This window comes from Pan paniscus, chromosome 2 (genome assembly GCF_029289425.2).
Source record: "Pan paniscus chromosome 2, NHGRI_mPanPan1-v2.0_pri, whole genome shotgun sequence".
In the NCBI taxonomy this organism is placed as follows: Eukaryota; Metazoa; Chordata; class Mammalia; order Primates; family Hominidae; genus Pan; species Pan paniscus.
In genome coordinates, this window is record NC_085926.1 from 122243950 (window position 1) to 122263449 (window position 19500).

At 42.3% G+C, this 19500-nt stretch overlaps 1 protein-coding gene across 25 annotated transcripts in view; it reads left to right on the forward strand.

Annotated features, from left to right (window-relative positions):
• Positions 1-19500, forward strand: part of KALRN (kalirin RhoGEF kinase) — a 692638-nt gene that overhangs the window by 249218 nt on the left and 423920 nt on the right. For all 25 annotated transcript variants that reach the window (XM_034957211.2, XM_034957212.2, XM_034957221.2 and 22 more), the window contains exon 6: positions 15774-15896. In XM_034957211.2, coding sequence (XP_034813102.1) covers positions 15774-15896 — 123 coding nt within the window. The remainder of the gene's footprint in view (positions 1-15773; positions 15897-19500) is intronic.

Below are 19500 nucleotides of genomic sequence, written 5' to 3' on the forward strand. Positions count from 1 at the left end.
AGGGGCAAAATGGGGTGCCTAGTCCTCCTCCTAAGCTCAAGGTCAGGCCCACCTAGCACATACCAGCATAGCTAGGTGGTGGTCTTCTCCCCAAGAGAAGGGCTCCCACAGGGAGGCCTGCCTCCTCCCAGAGAGGGGCTCCCAAAGAAAGAGCTGCCTCCTCCTTAGCCTCATGTGGAGCTTTGTTCCCAGATGTGCAAGTGATTGGCACAGCCGATTTTAGGATGTGTGGGAGGACTAGATGAGAACATCCAACAGACACTCCATTTTTGCAGTAACAATAATAGTTACCATTTATTGAGTGTATCCCTTATGCCAGGAACAACCATTAGCTCATCTAAATTAACTTGCCAAGGGCCAGATCTCAGTTTATGTCTAAATTTAGCTCTGGGATAAAGTTGGGCATTATTTTCTCAGCCTGGATTAAATAGGATTTGACCTCTTCAAGTCTACATTTTGGGAAGTGAGTGAAGTACATTCCCTCACTGTGTTCCTGAAAATATTTTATCAGCATTTGTGGTTCAAATGGAAGGAATTTGGCCACTCAGAGTCAATATCCCGGGGCTGTCTGGGCTGACTCCTGGCTTGGTTAGTTCTGTTTCTCATCTGCTTGACTTGCTGGCTCCTGGATGACCATTCCTTCCCCACAGGAGGGTAATGAGTGTGTTGCCAGTGCTGCAGGGAATAAAGTGCATCCAGGCTCATAGGCTGGAAATAAAATGCAAAAACACCTTATTTAAAGTCTGAAAATATTTATATTAATGACTTGGTGAGATTTTTTATTACATCACTTAACTTGAGGAGGGCAAGTGCGAGGAGAGTGGCCTTTTAAGGCTTAGCATTGAGTGTGTGCTTCTCCAGACAGCTGCTGAACTGCAGCTCATCTGTCAAGAACAGTGTGTGATTTTAGCATGAAGTTTTGCAGTCTTAGTTTCTCTAATCAGACAGCAACTACTTGTTGTGACTGCCAGTTTATCTTGTCTGAACCCAGAGGAAGTGGAAAGAGACTAGCATACAATCTGGATCTGCTATGTATCATATGCTATACTCAGCACTTTTCATATATTATCATATTATGATCTTTATCTTCTTTGACCCAGACATTTGAAGAGTTTGTGTGAAAAAGATGGGAGAGGGAACAAAATGGAGGAGAAAGCGGAGGCAGAGACCATCAGTTGGTGAGAAGTCTGCAATGTGCTAGTTGGTTTTTGTTCTATGAGATCAAGGCTGGCTTGGTCTCCCCTTTGCAATGAGATAAATGCCTGTATATCTGGGAGGGTCTCAGTCTAGACACTCACTTCGTAGTTAAAAGCAAATCTGAGCTATCACTCCCCTCCAGTGGTTCCCCAATGCATCTTTTGCCCTTTGTGATCTGGTATCTCCCTATCTCCTACTATCGCTTCTTACAAACCCTCATTTTATGCTGCTGCTTTAAACCTCCAGGCCTTTGCTCAAGCTATTTCCTCTGATTAAAATGCCCTTGCAAACTACACCTTCTTTGCCTGACGAAATCCTGTTGTCTTTCAAGTGCTGTCCAAGTGTTGCCACCCAGAAGCCATCCATGCTTTTCCCTAACCCTATCTCTGCCAAGTTGGACCAAGTGCTCCTCTACTGTCAGCCCACTGTATACGTCTCTTATAGTATTTTTCACATTTTATTAACATTAACAGAATATGGAATGTGTTTGTCCCCCTCAGTAGATCGTGGCCTTGATCTTTTATCACCCGTGTCTAACCCAATGTCTGGAATACGAGTGCTCAATAAGTGAATGAACAATCACACTAAACATCATGAGGGTGTGACTCTTGGTGTCAGGATGCTTTGGGCTTCAAGAAACAGAAGACAGTAAAATTTGCTTAAATATCAAGGAAATGTATTATTTCACATTTTAAGTAGTCATTCAGAGACAATGATGTTGAGCTTCAAGATTGATGAATCGGTGTGAGCCCATCTTCAGGCATTCAGGATTCTTTCTATCTCACTCCTCTGCTGAGATCTCACTGTTTGGCCGAGAACTTCATTGCAAGGCTATTTCCCTTCATGGTTCTAAGACAGCTGCCCATTGTAACAGAGCAACATGCTTCACTCTTCCCCAAGTGATAGGGGTAGCAGGAGAAGGAGGGAGAAACACAGACATTGACTTCTGTTTCCCAGAAGCTCTAAGTAAATCTCTCCTCAATTTCGTTGGTTCATACTCACTAAGACTTGCCCAATCCTGAACATGTAAATAAAAAGGGGAGTGAAATTAGTATGACTGGTTTGAACAAATGATCTGGGGTGAACTGGATGTTAGGGAATCAATGTTCAATATACTACTCTAGAAGGAGTAGTATATCCTTCTTATCCTTAGAGTCTATCATGTCCCATTTTCTCTCTCCTTTCCTCTGGAACTCTAAGTATGCCTGTGTTAAAACTACACTACCCAACAGGACAGTCAGTAGCCACATCTGGCTAATTAAACTTAGTGGGTATAGTATACACTATTATGGTGTGATAGATACACTGAAAGCTCCAAGACTTCACCACTATGCAATCTATCCGTGTAACAAAATTGCATTTGTATCCTTTAAATTTATACAAATAAAAAAATTAATTAAAAATAAAATTTTTGGTTTGTTTGTTTTTGAGACAGAGTTTCACTCTTGTTGCCCAGGCTGGAGTGCAGTGGCATGATCCCAGCTCACTGCAACCTCTGCCTCCCGGGTTCAAGTGATTCTCCTGCCTCAACCTCCCAAGTAGCTGGAATTACAGGCGCACGCCACCATGCCTGGCTAATTTTTGTATTTTTAGTAGAGATGGGGTTTTGCCATGTTGGCCAGGCTGGTCTTCAACTCCTGACCTCAGGTGATCCACCTGCCTGGGCCTCCCAAAGTGCTGGGATTACAGGCATGAGCCACTGCACCCTGCTTAAAAATAAAATTTTAAACTCAGTTTCTCAGTTTCACTTGCCACATTTCAAATATTCAAAAGGCACCTAGTGGCAAACCAACTGGACAGGACAGACATAGAACATGTCAGTCATCACAGAAGGTTGTACTGGACGGCACTGTACTAGATCTTTTAGTTATGTCCCACATCTCTTCTGCTGTGTCCTGTGCTTCTATTTGCTTTTCTCTCTGTGCTTCAGTGTGCTGTTTTCTTTCTTTGCTTTCTTTCTTTCTTTCTTTCTTTCTTTCTTTCTCTTCCTTCCTTCCTTTCTCTTTTCTTTTCTCTTTTTCTCTTTCTTTCTCTTTCTTTCTTTTCTTCTCTTCCTCTCTTTCTCTCTTGCTCTCTCTCTCTCTTTCTCCCTTCCCCTTCCCCTTCCCCTTCCCCTTTCCCTTTTTGTGCTGCAAACTCCGCCTTCTGGTTTCAAGCGATTCTCCCACCTCAGCCTCCCAAGTAGCTAGTAGCTGGAATTACAGGCGCCTACCACAACACCTGGCTATATTTTTGTCTTTTTAGTAGAGACGGGGTTTTGCTGTGTTGGCCAGGCTGGTCTGAAACTCCTGACCTTGTCATCTGTCTGCCTTGGCCTCCCAAAGTGCTGGGATTACAGGCATGAACCACTGCACCCTGCCCAGTGTGCTGTTTTCTATTGATTTGTTTTCAAGTTCATTCATCCTGCTTGCTGCTGCATCTATTCTGCCATTACACTCATCCAGTGAATTCTTAAGTTCAGTATTATACTCTGCAATTCTAGAATGTTCATACAATTCTTTTTATAGATTCTGATTCTCCGTTGGACCATTCCATTTTTTAATCCATTTTGTCCCTTCCCCCCATTTTTTTAAGATGTCAATCATAGTTATTTTGAAAGCCTTGTCTGCTAATTCGTATCTGGATCATCTTCTATAGACAATTTTATTGTTTTGATTATCAGTAATTTTTCTCTGTCTCTTTATATATCTTATAGTTTACATTGTATAGTGGATATTGTAGATGATACACTGTAGAGGCTCTTGATAGTTTATCTTTCCCTAAATATTTTAAAGTCTTATTCTAGAATACAATTAAATTACAAAAGATTATATTGATCTAATTGAGCCTTGGTTTAGACTTTGGTATGGTAGGTATATTTTTATCTTTTTATTAATCCTAGGGTATAGCCCTTATTCTAAAGATGTGGCTCTTATTCCTATAGCTTGGTGTTTCTGGGGTCCCAAATGAATGCCCAGAGAGCTCATGAAAGCCTCTCTACTCTGTTTGAATTAGAACTCCCAGCATTTCCCCAGCACTGTGTGACCTCTAAAATTTCTTTTTAGCTCTTAATATGCCCCACCTCTCATACCTGTTCTCTGCTAGACTTTCTGGAGTCTTGTCCTGCATATGCAAAGCTTGGGATTTGGCTAAGGACCTGAGGGAAATTTTAGTGAAGACTTTGAGGTAGCTCCTCTGCATCTCCCTCCACTGTAATATCCTGTCACCCAAATCTCAGCCTCCTTACCAGTCCCTGAACGCTGATACCCATTTTTTACATCCATCAAGACTATTCCTGCCCTCTGCTCGGCTTCTACTTCTCTGCTCCACAGTTAGGAAAATATCCTCAGGGAGCAAGCTGAGGTGAATATGGAACTTACACTGTATGCTTTCTCTCTTTCAAGGATCATTGGTCTATATTGGTTGTTGACCAATGCCTTTCAAATAGCTAATAGACAGTAGGGTTAAATATGATACCAGCTACTTAGTCAGGGACAGACCATAAGTCTCCTCGTGAACATTTTAAATAAAAATGCAAGTATATTGAGGTTACCTGGAGAGCTTCTATGGAATCAGAAAATCAATGGTAGGGCCTAGGAAGATATATATATATATATTTTTATATATATTTAATTTGTATGTATATTTAATATATATATTTAATTTTTGTTTTTTGAGACAGAGTTTCATTCTGTCACCCAGGCTAGAGTGCAGTGGTGTGATCTCGGCACACTGCAACCTCCACCTCCTGGGTTCAAGTGATTCTCCTGCCTTAGCCTCCCCAGTAGGTGGGACTACAGGTGCCTGCCAACACGCCTGGCTAATTTTTTGTATTCTTATTAGAGATGGGGTTTCGCCTTGTTGGCCAGGCTGGTCTCGAGCTCCTGACCTCAGGTAATCCACCTGCCTTGGCCTCTCAAAGTGCTGGGATTACAGGTGTGAGCCATCATGCCCAGCCAGGAAGTTATATTTTTTAAGAAAACATTTCAGATAGTTCTAAATTAAGGCTATGTTTGTGAACTACTATGGTAAACACTAGAGAAATGAGTTTCCAGGAAAAAGAAGTCAGTATGGGCTTATTTGGTCAAGAAAGGCATCAGGAGGAGATGAGACTTCAATTTTGAAGGATGGGAATAATCTGGAGATTTCAGTGTGGGTATTTCATGGTGGGGGGAAATGTGGACACCAATATAGGGATGGAATGAACATAATATAGTGTGTCTGCATGGCAGTGAATAAAACAATTTGGCTGCAAAAGATCCTTGGAATAGGACTGTGATGTGAAATAATAACGTAGATTTGGACCAGTCTGGGGTTGAGAGAGGCCTCAAATACCTGGTTAGGAAGATTGGATTTTTCATTGTAGGTATCAGCAATAGTAGGGTTTGGTTTTTGTTTTCTTTTTATTATTTTGACTGAGATAATGACACGGGAAAGCAATGTATTAGTGCAGTGAACCTGATGGGGTCCGATGGCTTAGTATAAGGGACAGAATGGAGTAAGGGGGCCAAATAGGCAAGTATTTGTAATTTATTATCTAGGCAGGGTGGGCTGAGGGATGAGTAGCAGCAGTAATGGAAGCAAAAGGCATATTCCAGAGTTATTTGAGAAAATAGAGAAAAAGTTAGCTCTGAGGGATGACGCGAAGATGTGGGAAGACAGGAAAAATTAGTAGTTTTGAGATGCTTGTGGAACATTAAGAGGATATTAATATTGAGTCCATAGATACTGTCTTAGTTTGCTTTCTGTTGCTATAAAATAATGCCTGAGACTAGGTAATTTATAGAGAAAGATTTATTTAGCTCATGGTTCTGGAGGCTGGGAAGTCCAAGAGCTTATAGCATCCTGTGAGGATCTACTTGCTGCATCATAACATGGCAGAAGGCACCACATGTTGAGACAGGGCAAGTGTGCTAGCTCAGGTTCCTCTTCCTCTCCTTCTAAAGTCACTAATTCCATCATGGGGGGGTCCCACTTTGATGACCTCATCTAATCCTAATTACCTCCCAAAGGCCTCCCCTCCAAATGCCATCAACATATGAACTTGGGGATTAAGTTTTCAACACATGAAATTTGGGGGCACATTCAAACCATAGCAGGCACTGTGTGACTATAGATAGTCCAGGATTTAAGTCTGTATTGGGGAGACAATTTAATGGTTTAAAAGCATGACTTTTGGAGTTATGCAGACCTAGATTTGAGTCTTTAATATGCCACCCAGAATGTGTGACCATGACCAAGTAACTTAATCTCTCTGAATCTATTTCTCTACCTAAAAAAAAAAATAAATAAAAAGGTGGTGATTATGGCATCTATTACTTCATAAGGCTGTTATGATGATTGAGATAATGTGTGTAAACCTCATTGTGTAGAGCCTGGCATGTATTTATTCTTGTCAGTTATCTGGGAAGTTATTGTTAGAGAGCATTATGAAACAGGAACTTGCATGGGATTTAGGTTCAGATGGACACTAGATTCCAATTTATCTTCATCACTTACAAACTGTGGGATCTTAGCCAATTTATTTGGCTTCTTAATACTGAGTTTTCACCATGTTTAAAATGGAATTAACAATATATTCTTTGTAGCATTATTATGAGGATTATGTGACATACACTATGAAGGCTCTTGGCACAGGCACATGAAGTAAGACATAGTATTAGTGTTGTTGAAGTTGTGGGCCCGGGTGGATATTCACACTGAGAGGGTTTGATGGATGAAGGGTAAAGGGCTGAGGTCCATGTTTAGATTGTCACAATAGGCTGTGAAGGACACTAAAGGAAGCCACAAATTGGCAGCCAGGGAAGTGGGAGGTAAGTTTAGATAAGTCATTGTAGGATTGGAGGATTGGTAAGCTTTCAAAATTAGAGTTTTCCTATCATTTTTGTCATGCTGAGACTAGATATGATGTGTCAAGGAAGAAAATTCAAGTATGTGAAAACACTGATTCTCCAGAGAAAATGTTTACAAGTCTAGAGACTTGTGAAAGCAGGAAGAGACATTCATCATGTCTGAAGCCCCATGGGCTGCTGCTGAAAATTACCTGGTCTTGTGGGGCAGACAGGGTGGAATTTCAGAAAGGACAGCATCTGATTCTGACACGTGGTCAAAGTGAGTGAGAACTGACAGAATAAAGAATTCAGAAACTAGGAAGTGACTGGGTTTCATCGTGGGTGTCAACTCAAGAAAGTAGTAAAAGCAACCATATTTTAAGGGCTGAAGGAGGAATTGGATGGAGGAAAAACAAAGGCAGTAGGGGCAGAACACACTTCTGAAAGTTTGGTGATGAAGAGAAGGAGAGACAGAAGGAAGCTCCGGGCTTATTGGAGGGTTTAGCAGCAGAGTTAAGAGCATCAACTCTGGAACTAGACCTCCTGGGTTTGAAACCTTGACTCTGATGTTTATTAGCTGTGTGGCTTTAGACAAGTTAGTTAATTTCTTGGTGCCTTAGTTTCCTAATTCATAAAATGGAGATGATGATATTGAGGGTTAATATTGGGGAGATAATTATGAGGTTATTAGGAGGATTAAGTGAGTTAATATATATAAAGTGCTTAGTACAGTACCTGTCACATAGTGAGCATTTAACAAATCTTAGTTGTTGGAATTGTCATAACCGTCATCATCATTGATGTTATGGAGATAACATTAACATATCATGGAGATAAATTGTTATGGAGAGAAGGCAAGAGGAAGAAAAAGAAGACAAGAGTTTTATACTGTTGTAGGTATAGTTTGGCTCTAAAATATGAGCACAACACCTACCAGGGAGTCTTCTTAGGTCCCACTAAACACTCAGATTTATGAGACTACCATGGGCCATCTTGGGTACTGATCTACTGAGAATGATAGAAGATGGGAACCACAGCTTGCCAGCAGAGCAGTGCTTGCAGCAGTTCAGCTCAGCCATCGGCTTAGGTGCAAGAAGGTAAGATCTGCATTGGGCAGCTGCAGGAGCTGCCATGGCTTATAAACTCCATGCCCCATGGGAACCAGTATGTTTGGTAACAACTCCGTTGGCACAGCTTCCAGAGTTTCTGCAATGAACATTGCAGTTATAAAAATCACCACCTCAGGTATGTCCAAGGTATGGTGTACCCATCAGGTATTTGCAGTTCACTTACAGTTCCTCCCAATCAAGATGAAATTTGTGAAGCAGGGGATTTTTTTTTTACCATAAGAAACATGATTTAGCAACATGTTGGCACATACCATCTTTTATCTGTTTTCAGGGAAGCTGAACTTGGATGTTAACTGAAGGTCAAATTACCATGTAAGAGGGGAAAGGGTTTTGTTAACCCTTGGCTCGTAGTGGGATATTTGGCTGTTTTACAGAGAAATCCGACCTGTTCTAGATTGTGAGGAACATGTAAGGGTGTTAGACATGGGATTTGAGATTTAAGGAACTTGGGTATGGAAGGTATAAGAAATGAGTTAGGGGATCTGTAGCATGTTTACAGGTCAGAGACGTGGCCTGGTCCGTGAGATGTTTGGCATCCTGGCCAGTTACTGAGGATACAGTGAAAGTGTCTCCCAGGTAACCAGGCTGTGCTGTCCTTCCTTGAGCAGACTGGATTTATGACAAAAGACAAAAATGGCTTCTCTTTTACACAATATATAAAAGTACGCCAACTGACATGCCAAAAACACAAAGGAAACAAGCAGAACTTCAAGAGATATTTATTACACCTACAGCCTCTCAGGCCCATATCCCAGCTGCCTCCCCCGTCTGTAGATGTCCGTGTAATGATCTCTTCAGAACCTAAATACCCTGTGGTCTGCAGGGTTTGCAGGATACGAAAGAGGTGAGGTGTCACATTCTTTCAGTAAGGAATTCTTGGAACCTGGAGATAACTCCACATTTTGGGGTCCTTTATGAGGTCTGTGTGTTGCCCTATTTGCACAAGAAAATGTGTCCTGGGTCAGTCCAAGTTCCATGAAAGCAAAATTGTAAAGTGGGGAGATTTTGCCTTTGATTCTCACGTCTATTTTAGGGCTTCTCTCCTTCTCTCTAGGACCTCTCTGCCACTTTGTAGGATCTCATCCCTGGGCCATGTTCACAAAGGACCTTGCCCTCTTACTAAACTGTTTCTATATTCAGGATAAGCTAATTCCAGGAGGGATTGCATGAAAAATTGCATTTTAATAGGCATCTCACCTGAGTGAAAAACTGTTAAGAGCCAAAGGGACTGAGTCTCTAATAGTGAGAGTTGAGGTGTAGCAGAGAGGGTGGGGAAGGGAGAGTCTGGAAGCAAGCCAAGAGGAAGTAAGATTCCCTGGTCAGGCCACCCAGGGACAGCAGGAAGGCACCAGTGCCCTCAGGCAGAGCCCCGAGAGGGTGTCTGGGTCTCTGAGTGTGTGAAGGTGGAGGTGGTGGGAGGATGGACAGGCACCTTTGGGCTGTGTCTGTGCGGTGCCCTGCGGTCACTCTGGGGGTGCATGTCTAGGTGGGTGGGCGGTGGATGTGTTTGCATATGAGCTGCAGGTGTGATTCCCCATTTACTGCAATCTTAAATTCATACCTTTCATCTGTTTTTTACTATAATGAAAACATTTGGGAAATATGTGCAATAGAATATATGCTCATATGCAGATTTCAAAATCTATCATATATGTAGCACTTAACAAAGCATTTTCATAGCCATCATTTTATTTGCATCTCCCTGATACCCTAAGGTTTAAGTAGTTTAAATTATTACCCACATTTTATAGATAAGGAACTGAATTTCAGACCAATGATAAAACTTGTCAAAGTTTATACAGCAGAGTCTGTACTGATTTGAATTCTGTTCCTTGCACTCTAACACTCATAAAATTTTATTTTGGAATTGACTGGGCGGCTAGTTTCCCAGATATAACAAGGTTCACCTGCAAGGACGTTGTTAGTTCTCTCTAGGGCACAAGCTTTTATGGATGCACCACTGTAGTGTACACAGGGTATAGTGAACATGATTGATATTGGGATGCACATATTTAGGCAAAGAAAAGCCATTGGTTGTCTTGTGTCCTCTTAATCAGCTCATCAAAGCTGAATATGAACATATTTAATACCAATGTAATCTATAATTAGAGTATAAAATACTAACAATAGATAACAAGGTGGTTTGAAAGTTAAAACTCTAAATCAGATGCTATTGCTAAATTTGGCAAATGAAGGAAAATAAACATAAGATTCTTAATATACTTGTCCTATGAAATAATTTATGCTTCTTAAAAAAAGAACAATAATAACATTTTAGCTATTCCTATTATTGAAAGGAGAAAAAGGTTTCTGTTTGTTTTCCTAATTTGCATTTAAATAGATTCATTTAACATTTACTGTATTAAGAACTAGATTTGTATATTTTCACTGGATTTTAGCCAGCAGAAAAAAAAAATTACTTAGCTTGGTTAAAAACAAAACCCCAAAAGAAAAGGAAAAAAAAAACCCAAATGACTTACATGTAACATCTATCTTCTTAATGAGACTAAACTATGTTAATTTCAAAGAGATACAATTTCATTATTTAGACATGAACTTTCCTCTTTGTAGAATTTTTTTTGTTATATTACACTTTGCTGAACTCACCATTTGTGGCTTCTCAAAAAACAAAGACAAGTTTGAAAGCACTTTGGAGATATTTTTAGTTTAAAATGTCCTAGCTGGAAGGGAGCTTAGAAAGAGTCCACTTATCTGGAGACTAGCAACCGAATAACCTATGACCAACTCATAGTATTCATTCATTCATTCATTCATTCATTCATTCAGTGAGTATTGAGAGAACTAGAGCTATTTGAATCAGCCATCCCCAGACACCTGGCACTCCATCTTGGTGGGGCAGGCAGTGGAGGAAGAGGAGAAGAAAGAGGAGGTAGAGAAGGAGGAGCAGGCTAGATATTGACAGGGAAGTGTTCCAACTGAGGAATAGCACCTTACCCCAGATGGAGTACCATCTGGGGTAAGAGATCATTCAGGTTCTGAAGAGATTATTACACGGACATCTACAGCTGCTCTTTCAGCTAACTTTTAGGGATAACTGCCCTGGGGAGCTCAAGCAGAGAAAGTCTTACAGCCATAAGAGTGGGAGGCAGGGCGGTGTCCCCAAAGCATGGCTCAGTGGGCACTCAGTGAATGTAGCCTTGGGTAGAATGAATTAAATCTACACCCTGGACTTTACTTCCCTGAACCTGTTTTCCTGCCTGTGAAGTGGGCCTGATGATAGCACCTTGTGGGATTGTTTTATGGATGCAATGTAATGATGAAGGGTAAGTGGACATTTTGAACTCTAAAGCATCACACAATTGTCAGGGCTGAGACTATGAGACTAAGAAGATTCTCTTCTTTTTTTTTTTTTTTTTTTTTTTTTTTTTGAGATGGAGTCTCGCACTGTTGCCTGGGCTAGAGTGCAGTGGCATGATCTCGGCTCGCTGCAACCTCCGCCTCCCGGGTTCAAGTGATTCTCCTGCCTCAGCCTCCCAAGTAGCTGGGATTACAGGCACCCACCACCAAATCCAGAAGCTTCTCTGGCTATAAAACAATGCCATTTTTCTCACTGACATTATTTTATTCAAAAAGATAGAAATGTAAGTTGTAGCAATGAATATATCTTCTGATCCAGGAGAATCAACAAAACTATTTTTTATTTTGGGTGGAAAAAATGCATTCTATACATTTCCAAATTGTGCGTATTATAAACCAGGATGCTTGCCTCCATTCTGCAAACCACTATCTCTTCAAATGAGGAGAAGATCAGAAATGAAGTGACTTTTCCACAGTCTCATGTGGAGTTAGTGACAGAGTTGGGCCTGGAACCAGTGTAGTCTTCATCTCACTTGACTGTATGTATACATGCATACGCATGCATTCATGTATGCACACATTCTGCCTCTGCCGCCAGTTCCACTGAATGCAACAGAGATGACTATGACCCTTGCAGACAGCCAGCCTTGCAGGGGTGAGGATTATATGCAAGTAGGCAGCAAGTTTAGGTCCAGAGAAGACTTGTGATTGTCCCTTAGGAAACCCTGGTTCCTGACATCACATGAGACCATCTAATCCCCAGAGCAGGTCTTTTTCTCTCTACTGAGATGTGTATCACCTCTTTGGAGCACCACCTCCAGTGAAAGCTAAACTTTTCCAGAATGTCCCAGACCCCAGTGACAAGCTTGTATGCTCCAAATATAGGAGGCAAAATCAGTTGGGATGGCATGGGCGCAGACCTCATTTTCTAAGAAGCTGATTCAGCAAGGTACACAGTTCCTTCAGCACTCTCAACTCTCACCTGTCTTTAACTCATTTTTATATTGCTTTCCACCCTAATTGGCCTGTGTTCAGCTTTCCCTACTCTGTGGTTGAGCGATCTGGTGCCGAGCAATCTAATCATTCTGGTGCCAGCACATAACTCATCTGCTTATTTGCATATCTAAGTGACCATTTAACATAACATACAGGGAAGGTCACTAATCGGCCACTGAAACATCCAAGAAAGTGTATGGAGTGAGCGCTTTTCATCACAAGTTCTAAGGACTTCAGGCATTTCAGACTTTCATTAACTTTATTGATTCTTTTGTCAATAAAGAAAAGAAATGAGAAATTATTTTAAAATAGGGCTGGGAGGCAGAATTCTAAAGATAAAAATTATAGAATGAGAGTCCTCTAAATTCCTGTCTTCTTTTCCTTCTTGTCCTTAATAATAATTAAAGAAGAAAAAATAAAAGCCCTGAACAAATGCCTGTGATGTGAGGGTAGCTGAGGCTGGAGGACCCAGGATAGTGCACACAGCACAAATATCGACCCAACCTCTACAGGAGCCCCAGCCTGAAATAAATTGTCTGACACTCAGAAGTAAAGAATGGTCCTTTCGTCCTTTATTTACTGTTGGTGTAAGTAGATGGAAGTGTAATACAAAAGGGAGAATAATCTCCAAATCATGCACGTTTGCCTTTGGAAGGTGATGTTTTTATACTTAAGTGTGAGTTGTTACAGCCCTGATGTCTCTCTCCTGACTTTTAGACACAAATCTAACTGCCTACTGGATACCTCCCCTTGAAACTCTCATAGGCCTCCCAAACTCAGCACATCTAAAACGGAACATACAATTTCCCACCCAAGCTTCTTACCTTCTTCTTTAGGCAGCATCTGTGGTGGTACTTTTTATTACCAGGACTCAGATGCCATGCCAGAAGCCTGGCTGTTCTCTCTAGCTCTTCCCCACCTTCTCCTCTCTAAACAACCAAGTCCCCAATCCTGCTCCCAGTAGCTCTCAAATCTGCCAATTTCTCAGACTCTACTGCCACTCCCGTAATCCAGGACTCCGGGTCCTCGCCCTCGTCAGGATTTCAGTAGCAGCCTTCTAGCCATTTTCTCTTCCCTTCCAGTCCACATCCCTCACTGCCATCAAAGCTCACTTCACACTTCACTACCCAGCTTAAAACCTCCCACCAGCACCTGGCAGCCGACAATGTGTGGTCCAGGTTCCCTGAAGCCTGTGTGCAAGGCTCTTTGTGGTCAGTCTGTCCCACCTGCCTCCCCAGCCACACTTCCTCCTTGATGTCAGGCTCCAGAAACACAGCTGAGGACCCTTCATTGCCCTCGACACAGTGGGCTGTCCCAGTTCTGTCGCTTTGCCTGAGCATGCATCCCACTGGCCTTCATCTGTCTGATTCCTATCTGAATCAAGGCTTGACTCAGGTGTCACCTCCTCTGAGAAGCCTTCTCTGCTCTTCCCCATCTCACTCCTCAAGGATAGGTGAGGTGGCCTCTTCTGTGCTCCCTCAACAGCCAATATTCACCTCTATCTTATCAGTAGATTTTTTTTGAGTTGTAATTTTAATCACATTGTGTGCCAGATTATAATAAAGTTGAGTCTGAGTCCATGTCAACTTTCCACATTAGCGTTTAAGCCACTAATACTCAAGAACCATATTTTAGTCATTTTTGCCTCATGCCACCTCCAGCGGTCCCTGGCACATAGCAGGTGTCCCATAAATACTGGTTGAATGTAATTGAAGTAGTAACTCACTCTTCTGTTCAAGGGACATAATTGGATAAGGCTGCAGTTCTGGCTCCGGAGAGCTGGTGCAATCATGGCCACTTCTTAGCCTGTTTCTGTTCTCAGCTGTTTCCTGCTTCACTCTGCAATGGGGCTGTGGCCTTTAGTCCATCCCAAATGGAGTGTGAGGCTTAAGTAGTGCAGTTCTCTTCTCCAAATGTACTCTTTCACACCTTTCTTGGCTTTTGCTGACTTAGCCATTGTTTTTTGGTCCCCAGCATGTGTGAGTCACTGAGCTGAGATGATGAGGAGCCTCGAGCTGTGGCACATTGGAAATGGTTGAGTTTCCAGGTCCTCACCCTCGTCAGGATTTCTGTAGCAGCCTCCTAACCATTTTTCTCTTCCCTTGCAGTCCGCATCCCCTTGGGGAAGAGAAACTGTAAGGGACATGTGATGGCTATCTTCAAATATTTAAAGGGCTGCCTTAAGGAGAAAATAGTAGAATTTTCTGCTCTGGACAGAATATTACAGAAAGTCCAACTTAAACTGGCTTTAATAATAAAGAGGATTTATTGGCTCAGGTCCAAGGAAGTCCAGAGACAAAGTGGAAACCAGACAATGCTCAGCCAGGGCTCTGCCTGCTTCCTGCAGTTGTCTTGGCTCCACCCTTTCTCTACCCATTGGCTTCACCCTCAGGCTGCCAGAAGAATGGCTGCAGCAATTTGAGGTCAGAGCCACATACAACAATACTGGAAGAAGAGAAGCCATAACTAAATAACTAGGATTCTGTTTTCCTAGAAGTTTCTAGCAAACTTCCCTCATGTTTTATTGTACTAAATTGGATCACATTCTTATATCTGAGACAATCCCATTGGCTGGGAAATGTCATGCACTGGTTAGCTTAGGTCTGGTGTCCCAAAGAGCCAGGGGTTCTGGTCAGCTCCCATTGAAGTATGTGGGCTGCCTGGAAGAGGGCTGGATACCTAAGTGAAAACCAGGGTATGGAGCTAGGAGGAGGAAGATGGCTTAATGCCCACTGTGCTAGCACCAGGTGGTACTTATACTACGCTTAAAACCCTCATCTTCTGCTTCCCAGTGGGTTATAGCAGAAACCCAAGAATTGTGAGGCTGTAGAGTTATGAGAAAAGCTGATTCACTTCAGAATCAATTCAACATTGTGTGTGGCTGGGCAGTGTATAAGGGGGGCAGAGGCGAGTAAGGATGTCCCTGTTGCTTCCTTCAAAGATTTCTCTCTTCTACTAGTGCGGCAGGAAATGCATTAAGCCTCCCAGCTTGTCTCCTCAGCACCTGTCCCTAAAGCAAGCATGCTGGTAATGGTAAACAGCTTCCTCTCCCATCTCCCAATTATCTCACTCATTTTCTCTTTTTCCCTTAGGCTCTGTAATGCAACACAGTGGCTGCTGGTGGGTTCTTACGCTAAAAGTGAGGGCTCTCCTGAGAAATCAGGCTGTGGCCCACCCCATTAAGACACCGAGACTCAGAACAATAACTGGTTCTCACTGAGCACCAGCAGGAGAGCTTTTTCCCCTTCCACTACCTCTGAAAGTTTTGCCCTATTCGACCCATGACCATTCTGATTATGCTGTGCCTTCTTGTCCTCTCTAGATGTTTGACTGGATAAGCCACAACAAGGAGTTATTCCTCCAGAGCCACACGGAGATCGGAGTCAGCTACCAGTACGCCCTTGACCTCCAGACGCAGCACAATCACTTTGCCATGAACTCCATGGTGAGCTGAGGGGCTGTTCTCAGCACTGCCTCTGGGAGTGGGAGAGTGGGGAGAAGTGGGAGGAGGGACAGAAACAGACTTTCCACCCGAGGAAGAACTGTGAACATGCTGACCCTTTGGTGTTCCATTTGTTGGAATGGGGATGAGTGCAGGGCATGTGGCCAGCCAGCTGTTCCTGCAGCAGATTATGCCTCCAGATCCTGCTTTACACAGTGAAAGAATGTGTCCCGGGTTGTAGGAGGCATTGGCTCAGCTCAAGTCTAGAAGGGCGAGTTCCACCAGTTCCACTTCACTGACTTAGCCAACGTTTTTTCGTCCCCAGCATGTGTGAGTCACTGATCGGGGATGGTGAGGGGCCTCAAGCTGTGGCACATTGGAAATGGTTGAGTGACCCGGGGCTGTTTAGACTGGGGAAGAGAAACCCTAAGGGACATGTGATTTCTGCCTTCGAATATTTAAAGGGCTGCCTTAAAGAGAAAAGGGTAGAATTGCTTTATGTTTGTTTAGAAGGCAGAAATGTTCAGGGGATTGCAGTTTGAGGGGGAGGCAGGATGTGGCTTGGAGCAGGAGGTGGGGTGGGATGCAGTGGGAGACAGTGAGCTCTCCATGATGAGCAGTGTTCAGGCAGATGCTGAACACTCAGAGAGGGATGTTTGCTAACCGTTTGGCCAGATAGAACTTACTTTACCTCTCTATGCTTCAGTTTCCTTATGTATAAAATGGAAATAATAATAGCTACCATATAAGGTTGTTGTAAGGATTTAATGTGTTAACTGTAAAACAATGAGAACGGTGCCTGGCACATAGTAAGTCATCAGTAAATGCTGGTGTTATGATAATGATAAGGATGGAGGAGTTCACTCCAGATGACCACTCTTATCCCTCATAAACCTAACACTTCGGGATATATTTTTGTTTTCCTGCGTGGCTACCCCAAGATTTTATTTCAAAATTGTGTCTGCTCTTTGAAGCCATTGTATTTCAGACTCCTGCAGCCTCAGAATGCCTATCTCCTCCACCAGCTCTTTCTACTTGAATTATTGGTCCAGAAGAATAGCTCCACCATTCCTCATATATCTGAAAAACAAAGACAGCTTATCATTGTAGCTGGTGATGTTGGGAGTGGGGCAAGTGTTAGAAAAACAGAAACAAGGTGAATCACAGAGGCCAAGAAGGAAGAGAATTTCAGTGTCTACCAGGCTCTTTTAAATATGCTATGCACTAGAGTTAACACACTGGAGAAGAAATATTTTAGGTTGGTGCAAAAGTAATTGCGCTTTTGCCATTACTTTTGATTAAATAATTCTGGCCTCAAGTTGTTCACTGTCTAGCTAGAGAAAGAAAAGTAGATAATCATGGTGCAGCTTGATACGTGCAGTGATAGAGATATGCCGAGTTAACCAAGAACCTTAAAATGTCAGTGGTTGAAAACAACAGAGGTTTGTTTATTGTTCCTACCACACACCCATCCCTAGCTTGTAGGAGCTCTGCTTATCATAGCCACCCAGAGAGACCTGGGCTGATGGTGTAGTCACCAGCTCAGATCTGCCAGCTCAGATGCTGCCAGTCTTGCCAGGCAAAGCATGTACCCAAGGACACATGCTGGACACACGCTGGCTCTGAAACCTTCCAACTAGAAGTGACACATTTGCTGACATTCCGTTGGCCAACGCCAGTCACAGAACCACGTCCAATTTGAAGTGGCTGGGGACATTGTGCAGTCCTATCACGTGCTGGGAAGGAGAGAGCAGGATGGTTGTGAACAGCTCTAATGACTAGCACACTGAAAGATGTTAGGTAGAGGTGAACATCATGAGACTTGCATAGAAAGATCACTCTGGCTGCAGAGATGAAGGTTATGAGACCAGGCAGGGAAATCATCAACACTGATTGTGTTATCAGTCTTGGCCACAACACAGTCTTGTGTCTTCATCTCAATGTAAAGACTTATTTTCTTCCCACTGGTCTCCTGTAGATATTTCTCATTTCTGTCTCCCTTTAGTGTAGAGCAGCAAAGCAATTGGTAACAGGTGATTAAGAACGTGAACTCAAATCTAGTCAAGTCTGATTATTTGTGTGCCTTGTGGATTTTCCCTGGTGAGTTTTACAAATTCTGTGCCAGAATTTTCACATTACCCAACAGCCTGGCCCTAAGGCAGACAAACTCATTTTAATAAGAAACAAAGACAACCATAATTAGGGAGGTAAATCCACCACCAAGCCCCTAGAAACAGTGAACTGAAAAGTTAAATCAAAAGAGCCTTTGGTTTTGAATTATCTGTAATTATCTTTGAATTAACTGCTCTTCTCTGCTAGTGTGGATAACTGAGAGTTAACAGCACATCAAAACCTTTCTTCAGACAGATTTACTGTTGAAGTCTCCATTTTTTAGGACAAAAATAAGGGAGGAAATTTACTGAAGGGAAGTATCTTCTGGAACTGGAGAGAGAAGAGAAGAGATTTAGTATACAACAGCCAATTAGTGTGTCCCAGCCAATCTTGTAGCCTCCCTCACTGTGAATGCACTCAGCACTCAGAGGCTTCCTTGGCCTGATTAGGCGGGATCTCCTCTCTGGCTTCAGGGTAAGGGAAGGGAAATCCCAGGGTTTTTGGATCAAATTGCCTGCGCGCCTGTGCTTGATAAACATGGCCTGGTGCCTTTGTTAAATGGGAGGTTTAAGGTTTGTTATTAAAAGAAACTTCCTGCAAAGAGGGAGGTCAGCATCCCAAGCAGGTGAAAAGAGGGAATTACAGATTCCTTTTCTCTGGCCTGGGTGATGGATGTTGCTGCCAAGAAACACATGTATGCAAGTGGCTACTGCTCGAACTCAGTGACTACAGGAATGATCAGTTACTCAGGGGAAGTGGGAATGTGGATTGTTCTGTAGATTCACTGCAGCGTTTCTGTTCTTGGAAATTATACACACACATATATGTATACCCACACATCCATTCATGTAAATGTAAATATAGCATACTTTGTTTTAGGCTGCAGGTAAGTCTTTTGGTATTGAATCTTATTTTACCCCATGGAAATAGGCCAATGGTTCCTTATGTTTCAGGTAGTTCACAGATCCCTTTGAAATCAAATGAAGGTTGTGAATCCTCTCTCCAGAGAAATGTATGGATAAACACATTTTTAAAGACAGTTTCCGGAGATTCAGGGGAATCCTAAAACCTGTCAATCAACGTCCCCAACTTAAGGTTCTAAGAACCTTATCACTTCTTTATTCACTCATTTAACATATAATTAAAGATCAGACATTGTATTGGATACTGAGCATATAGTGGTGAACAAGACAGAGATGATTATGTCTCATGGAGAGTCCAGCGGAGAGATAGATGTTAAGTATATAATCTCACAAATAAATATATAATTACAAACTAATAAGTCTTATATTGGAAGAGTAAGGGATGTTAGGACAGAGTTTAAGAAAAGGACCCAATTTAGATGAGGGGGTGGTCAGGTCAGGTACATTTTTCAATCAACAATCTGCATTGACTTAATGTTGATTGTTCATTCATTTATAGAAATTAATGGCCTGTGAATTGAAGTAACTCTATAATGTACCAAAGAACTTATAATTTAAAGAAGTCGTAGGTA